Genomic DNA, 10,125 nt, shown 5'->3' on the forward strand with positions numbered 1-10,125 from the left:
TTTCAGCAGTTCCAGTTCTCTATGCTGTTGCTTATGAAAGAAGAATAAATCATAAAGAAATGAAAGTTAAGCTACTGTTCTTAACTCTTCATAATTTTTTGAAGAAGTTGTACCTGCATGTGTATGTGTAGATTTTTGCTATTAGACTTATCCAAGCTCCTTTTTGCCGAGGGTTTACTTCATTTATGTCCTAATATATTCTCACTTCCAGAAGAAAGAAAATCTATTAAGGGACGTGAAGAGTCAACTGAATCCTCTTAGGAGTCAAAATTTGGAGAATGCTGCTGCTTTATTTATAACTAGTAATGTCCTGAATATGACTTTCTAACCAACTTGATTGTGTAAATGCATTCCACTGAATCCAATCTACTACCCCCCTTCACTGGCATCCTTGATTCTTACTTGTAGGATAGCTGTGTAAGACTTGAACCAGCTCTATTTAGGAACTTAAAGAGCATAAAATTAGGCGATTCAACAGTTTATTACTGGCTAAAATGGTGGTCCTCTCTTTTTTGGTAGCAAGGCCGAGAAAGTACAGCAGTAGGTCATGATTGCACAATGCAGTGGGGCAGTGTTTTTCTCCTCACTTTTTTCTTTGTCGAAGAACAAAAACAAGGTAACATATTCACTCTAGTTCAAATGTCATAATTTGGCCTTGGTATCTTAACATAGTTATAAGGTTTGCTCCTCCCTAGAACAACAACCAGGATCATGTGTTCTGGATCACAAGGAACTCAATCTGGATTCCCAAGAATGTGGATCCCAAGTTATGTGTGAAGTTATGAACTTAGTTAAAATAATTTAAAGGTAGGGAATAAAGCATATACTAGTAAGTATATAACCAGAGAAAGAAAGCAAGTATATAACTAGTAAGTGAAGATTTGCAAGTTCAAGATTAGCAAATAATGAAAGAACAGAAAAGGGAAAGGAAAAATAAAATACTAAGTCGAGGTCTTATGTTATTTAGTTTCTAATATAGCTGTAGTTTTTTATTTTGCAGCTTCTATTTGAACTAGTTCCTATGAATGAAATATGAATTTTGTAAAGTCTATGATTCTTATAGGATGTAAACTAAATGTTAAATGCATAAGTTGTACAAGAAGATAGAAAATAATTCAACCCAAAACAAATCAGTTTCTATAATAAAAAGTATCAATGAAACTAATTTTGATCTGAGTACAGCTATAAAGCATACCTTGACACAAAATAATGAAGTTAGGCCTACCCCTCTATACTACAAAATTAGCCTACTAACAGAACCCATACCTGTTTGCATACCACTACCCAGAACGCATAAAGCATACCATGACACAAAATAATGAAGTTAGGCCTACTCCTCTATACTACAAAATTAGCCTACTAACAGAACCCATACCTGTTTGCATACCGCTACCCAGAACACACCATGGTCCTGGTGACTATGATCTTAAATAGTCAACGGGCAACTAGAGCCATGTAGGAGCTCCAATGCCCTAAATTCTTCTAAGTGCATCTAGATTCAAGTATTGGTAGTGACTTATACTTGAATGATACAATAACAAGAATAACACCGGGCCTTAATCCCACTTGATAAAGTTAGCTACATGGATTATAGCTCGTCAATAATCTCTTTCCATGAACATATCTTTTGTAAGACCATTGTATCTTATATCAAGTCTTAAAGTTTTTTGAGTTTTCATCTACTTCTTTCACATGCACATATTGGTCTACTTCTTGCATGGGGAAGCCATCTTAATGATGTCTTGTGCACCTTATGTTCAATAGGTGCTGCTCAAACTATATTATGGATAATCTTGTTTTTTAAACTATATTATGACATGCACATCTACTATAACATTCTCAACTAGTTACGCTCATTTTTTTTTTTTTGTTGTTGCATATATTGGTACTTGACTACTTAAAGATTCCCTTTTAGTTTTAAAGAATTTTACCATCACATAAAATTCTGGAAACACTATTTTAACCATCCTATTTTGATTTTGTGAAACACCTTCACTTTAACTATCTTATTTTGATTATGTGAGTAACATCTTTAATAGTCTCTCCCTTTGAACTATTGGTCCATCATATCTAAATTAATTTTTTCCTAAAATAACTTAATCTTCAAGTCTCCCCACAACTATATATATACTTCTATTTTTTGTAAAATTGCATTCTTTATATTTGGCTTCTTACTTGCTCAACTTGAATAACCTTTACATGGTGATCATTGTTCCGTAACTAATATGTCTTTTCATTTTTTTGTTTTCATCTCCGTGTTGATAATTTTGCTGACATATCATCTTATGAATTCATCACTCATCTTTTTCACTTCACAGGATGTGGGTCAGAAGATTCTTTCCCATTTTCAGAATGTTGCATGTGGTGGAATGATTTTGTCAGCATTTGGTTCTGTGTTAAATCCAACTTTGACCTGTGATGGAAAAATCATCAATTACAAGGTAGGAGACCTTTTACCTGCCTGGAAGCTGTAAAGCTGCTTGTAATCTTAATTTGATTTAATAAAAAGCTATTTTATCTGTATACTTATAGAAATCATTTGAGCCATCCATCTGTTGAGTAGATCGAAGCATTGTTAATTTTGGAGTAAATGAGTGTGATTTATTACCTTAAAGGTTAAGATTTCAGTACTAATCAGGCAATCTTAAGCAAATTTATTTTGATTTTTCCCATATAGTATGGGCATACAAAGCCTACAATTTATGAAATGCAAGAACTGAGAGGCCTGAACTGAAAAATTGGTGGGTGGGGTTAATGTGTAGAGTTTAGATCTGTCCTCTGGCATCATTTAGCCAATTCTCTCTAATTGTATTTGTTTGCGATGGAAGGAAGAATATGTTACAAATTGCTAGCATATGTGTGAAGAGTTGTCTTGCTATTGTAGAGTCAGTTTAATCTAGTCAGGTTTGAGGCACTGTCCCATAGCTAGATATGCATAGAGCCTATACATGTGATGTTGCTTGCAGAAATGGTTGTCACGACTTGCTAGTTAATTAAGGGCAGTTGTAGTATTTTTATTCAGTTGCAGTACTTTTACAATTATGTTCTAGGAGTAATTGGATATTATTTACAATTAATTTACAGTTATGGAAAGTGGAGAGGTAGTAGAGTGATTTAGGAGCAGTTATTAGTAGTGGAGGAGTGGTAACCACCACAAATAACTGTTGGTTAGCTTTCTATATAAACTTATAATCCCATAGTGCAAATAATGTATGAATTATGAAGAATTTATTGAAGTATTTCATTTCCCCCTTTTGTTCTCTCTGATTTCTCCCCCATTTCTCTCAATTTTCCCCTACTCTCTGTCAGTCTCCCCCATTCAGTTTGTTTTACCTGATATTCTGTCTGTTTTCCCCTCAATTCTTGTGTCAGATTACCAATCTGACAATCGAGTTCTCAAGGAATTGAGAACTAAATTGGGAAGGAAGTAGAAGATATTTGGGAGGGAGAGAGAGATCAAAATAGGGAGAGAGAGATTTAGAGGGAATTGAGAGAGAAAGTTGAGGGAAACTGATTTCCAAATTCATTCAACATGCTGGCTTTAGCGCTTAGATTGGTTATTTATACTGATCCGGCAACTTGGGTTCCAAAACGGTTGGCCCAAGCCATGTGCGCTTACAACTTGGCTAAGCATGCTGGAACATTCTACCAGCTATGCTTAAATTGAAATTCAATTTGCTAATAGCCTAATTACATATTATTCATACCGCCAGCTAGCTACCCTAACATTCGTCCTCGATTGGTAGCAGACTTGGCTAATCATTTAGGCACCATCAAGGATCATGCACCCTACAATCTCAAAAGGATGAATCAAATAGTAAAAGTAGGGATTGGATAAAGAAGTGGGGCCAGATGCTAAGATTTCTTGGGGACAAGAAATCGTTTGGGCGTGGGCGTAACCCTTCATAGCGACGCACTACACTGCCCCCGTGTAGTGACAAGTGAGCTAGGGCCGCTGCATCGGCGTTCGGATGTAGTGATAAATGAGCAAGGGTTCCCGCATTTGCTTGGACGGATGTGGGTAAAGAAGCTAGTCCAAAATCAAAATCAAAACCAAAATCAAAATCAAAATCAAAACCAAAATCAAAATCAAAACCAAAATCAAAATCAAAAACAAAATCAAATTCAAAGTCAAGGCCAAAAACAAAATCAAATCCAAAGTCAAGACCAAAAACAAAATCATAGATTAAGGATTGGGTCATGGAACATAGGAACATTAACATGCAAAGCTATGGAAGTGGTGGATGTGATGATTAGGAGAAAAATTAATATTATGTACCTTCAAGAGACGAGATGGGTAGGGAAAAAAGCAAAAACTTTATCAGAAGTTGGATATAAAATATGATACACAGGAACTGATCAAGTGAAAAATGGAGTGGGGATTATTATGGATAAAAGCTTAATAGATGAGGTAGTGGATATAAAGAGAATAGGGGATAGGATTATTATGGTGAAGATTAGTCTAGGAAGAATGACTATGAATATCTTTAGTACATATGCACCACAAGCGGGGTTAGGTGATGAGATAAAAGCAAAATTCTGGGAGGATCTAGAGGGACTCATACAAATGATACCAAGAGGAGAGAAAGTGATTATAGGAGGTGACTTAAATGGGCACGTGGGTAGAGACGGAAACGGATATAGAGAGGTACATGGAGGGTATGGATTCGGGGAAATTAATAATAAGGGTAAATCTATCCTAGATTTTGCTATGGCATATGGGCTCATTATAACCAATACTAGGTTCAAAAAACGGGACGAACACTTAATCACATATAAAAATATCACATCAAGCACCCAAATAGATTACTTCCTCATGAGACAAGAGGATCGGTTATGTTGTAGGGATTGTAAGGTGATACCGGGAGAGTGTTTGACTACTCAACATAGACTTCTAGTACTTGACGTCCAAGTAAGAAATTGGAAGAGAAAAAATCACATAAAACAAAATCCAAGAATCAGATGGTGGAATTTAAAAGGGGAGAAACAACTAATCTTTAAAGAAAAATTAAGGGGTAGAAGGGAATGGAATGGAGAAAGACAGACAAACCAAATGTGGAAAGAAATGGCTAATGCTCTGAGAAGCACGGCAAAGGTAGTCCTTGGAGAGACAAATGGTAGAGCCCCTAACCTTAAGGAGTCTTGGTGGTGGAATGAAGAGGTACAATTAAAAATTAAAAATAAGAAAACTTGCTATAAGGCGGTATATCAATGCAACAATGAAGAAAATCAAAAAAATTATAAAGAAGCAAAAAAGGCAGCAAAAAGAGCTGTTAGTGAAGCAAGGTCAAAAGCATATGAGAATCTATATAAACGACTTGATACAAAAGATGGAGAAAGGGATATATATAAATTAGCTAAAGCAAGAGAAAGAAAAACACGGGATTTAAATCAAGTGAAATGCATAAAAGATGACAATCAAAATGTTTTAGTAAATGAGAGAGCGATTAAGGAGAGATGGAAGGAGTATTTCACAAAATTATTCAATGATGGTGGTGACACAAGAGTTAGGTTGGGACATCTTAGTAACTCCGAAGGGAATGTGAGCTACACATTCTATCGACGCATAAGTTTAAATGAAATAAGGCAAGCATTAAAAAAGATGAAAAATCATAAGGCAGTGGGACCAGATAATATACCAATAGAAGCATGGATATGCATGGGAGAAGAGGGCATCTCCTGGTTAACGCAACTATTTAACGCCATCCTTAAATCAAAAAAGATGTCAGATGAGTGGAAGAAGAGTACTTTGGTTCCTATATATAAGAACAAATGAGATGTTCAAAACTGTGAAAATTATAGAGGAATTAAGTTAATGAGTCATACCATGAAACTTTGGGAGAGAGTAATAGAGCAGAGGCTCAAAAAGGAAACAAATGTGTCAGAAAATCAGTTTGGTTTCATGCCTGGTAGGTCAACAATGGAAGCTATATATTTACTGAGGCGTCTAATGGAAAGGTATCGAGATCATTAGAAGGACCTACATTTGGTGTTTATAGATCTAAAAAAGGCCTATGATAGGGTCCCTAGAGAAGTATTATGGAGGGTTTTAGAGAAGAAATGAGTCAAAATAGCCTATATACAAGCCCTTAAGGACATGTATCATGGTGTAGAGATAAGGGTTAGAACATGCGGAGGGGATACTGAACCATTTACAACTACAATAGGACTGCATCAAGGTTCTGCACTAAGTCCATACTTATTTGCCCTAGTAATGGATGAACTCACTAAAAATATTCAGACAAATGTGCCATGGTGTATGCTATTTGCAGACGACATAGTGTTGGTGGATGAAACAAAAGAAGGAGTGAACACTAAGCTTGAGTTGAGAAACAATTTAGAATCTAAGGGATTTAAATTAAGTAGAAAGAAAACAGAATATATGGAATACAAATTTAGTAAAAATGCAAGAGTGGATGATGTTATAATAAAATTAGAAGACCAAATCTTACAAAGAAAAGACCATTTTCGATATTTGGGATCAGTGATTCAAAAAGATGGAGAAATCCACGAGGATGTCGCACATAGAATTAAGGTAGGTTGGCTAAAATGGAGAAATGCATCGGGATTGTTATGTGATGGTAAAATCCCATTAAAATTGAAAGGAAAATTTTATAGGACAGCTATAAGACCAGTCTTGCTGTATGGCTCAGAATGTTGGGCAGTCAAATACCAGCATGAGCAAAAGACGAGTGTAGCGGAGATGAGGATGTTAAGATGGATGTGCGGACATACAAGAAATGATAAAATTATAAATGAAGTTATTCGTAATAAAGTAGGAGTAGTGCCAATCGAGGAGAAGATGAGAGAGACTAGACTAAGATGGTTTGGTCATGTGAGAAGGAGACTAAGAGACGCTCATGTGAGGAGAGTTGATGAAATGGAACAATTAGTCACAAAAAAATGTAGAGGTAGACCCAAGAAGACTTTGGGAGAGACATTAAAATTTGATATGAAATATATGGATCTAAATGAGGATATGACAAAAGACAGAAATACATGGAAGTCTATAATTCATGTAGCCGACCCTACATAGTGGGATAAAGGCTGGATATGTTGTTGTTTTGTAGTATTTTTATTTAGTTGCAGTATTTTTACAGTTATTTTCTTGGAGTAATTGGGTATTATTTACAATTAATTTACAGTTATGGAAAGTGGGGAGGTAGTGGAGTGATTTAGGAGCAGTTATTAATAGTAGAGAAGTGGTAACCGCCACAAATAATTGTTGGTTAGCTTTCTATATAAACTTGTAACCCCATAGTGTAGATAATGTATGAATTATGAATATTGAAGTCTCTCATTTCCCCCTATTATTCTCTCTGATTTCTCTCTCAATTTTGTTAAATTTCTCTCAGTTTTTCCCCTACTTTTTGTTAATCTCCCTCATTCAGTCTGGTCTACTTGATATTCTGTCAGTTTCCCTCTCAATTTTTGCTATTTCTCCTTCAATTTCCAGTTCTATGTCTAAAGAAAACATTAGTTAGGGCCAGAGTCCTGACAATGGTCCGGTCAGGTCTGCCTCTTAGCAATGGATTTTCATTTTGCTTTAGCATTGTGCTCGTCCAATCGGAACTTACAGTTTTGCTTGGGTTACCTTGCTGTTTTTTGTGAGTTGGTTTCCTTATTTGTTTGTTTGAGAGAGGATGCTCCCAGTCTCCTGATTCTTTTGTTCAGTAAAACAATCTATATTTTGGAGTAGATTGATAGATTTTCCATAATTAGTTTTAGCTGCTGTTTGTAATTGCAGATGGGAAGAGGAATAGAGTATAACTATCAAGATTGAAAACTATAGAAAGCGATCTACTGCTTGAAAAGTCATTGTCTGAAACTTGGCTCTAAAATCTACATATGATGCAATTATTTTTGAAAGTTACTTAAATAGATTATTGGTATTATTTGCTGGTAAGCTAAATGCTAATGTTACTTAAACCCATCTGCTTGGCTTTTCTAACGATATTCTGTAAAATGTATGCCAATCTCAATGTCTCACTAATTACTGCTTCTTTTTTTTTTTTTCCAGGGTTCATACGGAATTCTTGAACTTGAGTGCTTTTACTCATGCGGGAGAGGTGGCAAGGTCAGACAGAGTGGTGCTTTGAAAGCAGTATTAGATTCACCTGCTAAAATAGTACAGGGTGTCGCACTTAGCTCACTAATTGCCGCAACCCCTGTTCAGGTTATACTCTCTTCTTTTTTTATAATGATAACGGAAATTGCCAGTCTTCTGGGTAACCTTCTATAAACATTTGATCGGGCTGTCTGGTACAATTTCATTCGCTACTTTCATCTTTATGAGTAAGTGAATGATGCCTGGGGTTTTTTTTTTTTGGGGGGGGGGGGGGGGGGGGGGGGGAGTTCTTGCTCCTTTTTAAGTGTTAATTTATCTTATTTTAGGTTAAATAATATAAATGGTCATTAAACTTTGGGTTAAGATATAAAAAAATTACTAAATTTCAACTTATAGTCAAAAAAACGGTGAACTTTAATTTAATATATAATTTTTTAATTATCGTTAAAAGAGGCTAACAGGATATTGACGTAACTAAAAATATGACCAACTATAAATAGCGCAACTGATTATTGTACTTTGCACAAAAGTATAAAGATTTTATTGAATTTTGTACTAAAGTATCAAAAGACGAGTTTTTCGTTACTCTTTTAACGGTAATTGATAATAATTATAAAATTGTATTATATACTAAATTGAAGTTTAGTGAATTTTATACAAAGGTGGAGTGACCATTTATCCTATTCAATTCAGCCTCTTATTCTATGATGTCATTATTATGAGGAGAAAGAGAAAGTTAAACAAAGGTACATTGCAGGTGGTGCTTGGTTGTTTCACCAAATGATATGATGCCAAGAGGTGGAAGTGAAGATCCTTGCTGGCCAGTGAACTCTTTTATCTATATCCCAGACCCATACGATGGTATCTAAAATAAGGAAGTCGTGACAGAGGCATCCATGTAATTCAATCTACTTTTTTTTTTTTTTTTTTCTGTGTTTGTTTTCTACTGTGTTTTTCATGAACTGCTGCCTAAGATGCCCCGTCTGTCTGTATTGTATAATAACTCTGCCACGCCCGTCTCTCCCTTTGCCTCGTTGTACAAATTAAGCCTTGTGATTGTTATGGTCGGTCTTACTTTTGGAAATGCTAAAACATGTGTAAACCACCCTTTCGCACTCTTTTGGAAATGCTAAAACATATGTGTAAACCACCCTTTCCCACTCATTTGGAAATGCTAAAACATGTGTAAACCACCCTTTCCCACTCTTTTGGAAATGCTAAAACATATGTGTAAACCACCATTTCCCACTCATTTGGAAATGCTAAAACAGGAAATGCTAAAACATACGTGTAAACCACCCTTTTGCACTCTTTTGGAAATGCTAAAACATATGTGTAAACCACTCTTTCCCACTCATTTGAAAATGCTAAAACATGTGTGAACCACCCTTTCCCACTCTTTTGAAAATGCTAAAACATGTGTGAACCACCCTTTCGCACTCCTTTGGAAATGCTAAAACATGTGTAAACCGCCCTTTCCCACCCCTTTGGAAATGCTAAAACATGTGTAAACCACTCTTTCCCGCTCCTTTTATCAACTTTCATACATATTTTGTTCGTATGATTGTATTTTTTTCTATAGTTATTTTTTAGATGAAAATGTTATTTTGTCACTTAATTCCAATGCTCTTGTAATATTTGTGTATTAATATATTATATTTTGTGTCAAATGTGTAATACATTAGTACACGTGTCATAATTGAGTGTTTAAATAATATTTTTATTTTTTAGGTGTGGATGGTCAGTTTGAAAGGATATAAAATAACAAAAAATTATAAATTTCAGTAGGAGTATTATGTCTTAATTTAGAATAAACTGATTTTAATATTGAAGTCAAATCACATCAATTCAATCTATGAAGCACGGACGAGCCGTTTCGCCGTTTCCGAACCATTTTATGTTTCGAAAACACAAAGACAGCCTGAAATCGTGCTTGGGTCGTTTCTGTAAATTGCGAAACTCCCCCCGAAACGTTTCCAGCTACCAGTCACCTGCAACGAGGAAGGTCATCGAGAAGCGAGGCGACGGCAAGGCGAGATATGGAGTGTGCGACGACG

The 10,125-nt window shown here is 35.5% G+C and overlaps 1 protein-coding gene across 1 annotated transcript; it reads left to right on the forward strand.

The window, feature by feature from the left end:
• Positions 1-506: 506 nt before the first annotated feature.
• On the forward strand, positions 507-9,371 carry LOC127794516 (AT-hook motif nuclear-localized protein 10-like). Its single transcript, XM_052325682.1, has 4 exons — positions 507-616; positions 2,319-2,441; positions 8,021-8,176; positions 8,826-9,371. Exons 1-4 carry the CDS (start codon positions 548-550, stop codon positions 8,850-8,852), a joined length of 375 nt encoding a protein of 124 aa, XP_052181642.1. The 5' UTR covers positions 507-547; the 3' UTR covers positions 8,853-9,371.
• Positions 9,372-10,125: the final 754 nt, after the last annotated feature.

Source organism: Diospyros lotus, chromosome 2, assembly GCF_014633365.1.
Source record: "Diospyros lotus cultivar Yz01 chromosome 2, ASM1463336v1, whole genome shotgun sequence".
Lineage (NCBI taxonomy): Eukaryota > Viridiplantae > Streptophyta > Magnoliopsida > Ericales > Ebenaceae > Diospyros > Diospyros lotus.

Excerpts from the sequence above, each read along its gene's own strand:
- LOC127794516 (XM_052325682.1), top strand. The coding sequence starts at position 548 with ATGATTGCACAATGCAGTGGGGCAGTGTTTTTCTCCTCACTTTTTTCT. Across the intron at positions 2,442-8,020 it reads GAAAAATCATCAATTACAAG|GGTTCATACGGAATTCTTGA; the intron begins GTAGGAGACCTT and ends TTTTTTTTCCAG. Across the intron at positions 8,177-8,825 it reads TTGCCGCAACCCCTGTTCAG|GTGGTGCTTGGTTGTTTCAC; the intron begins GTTATACTCTCT and ends GGTACATTGCAG.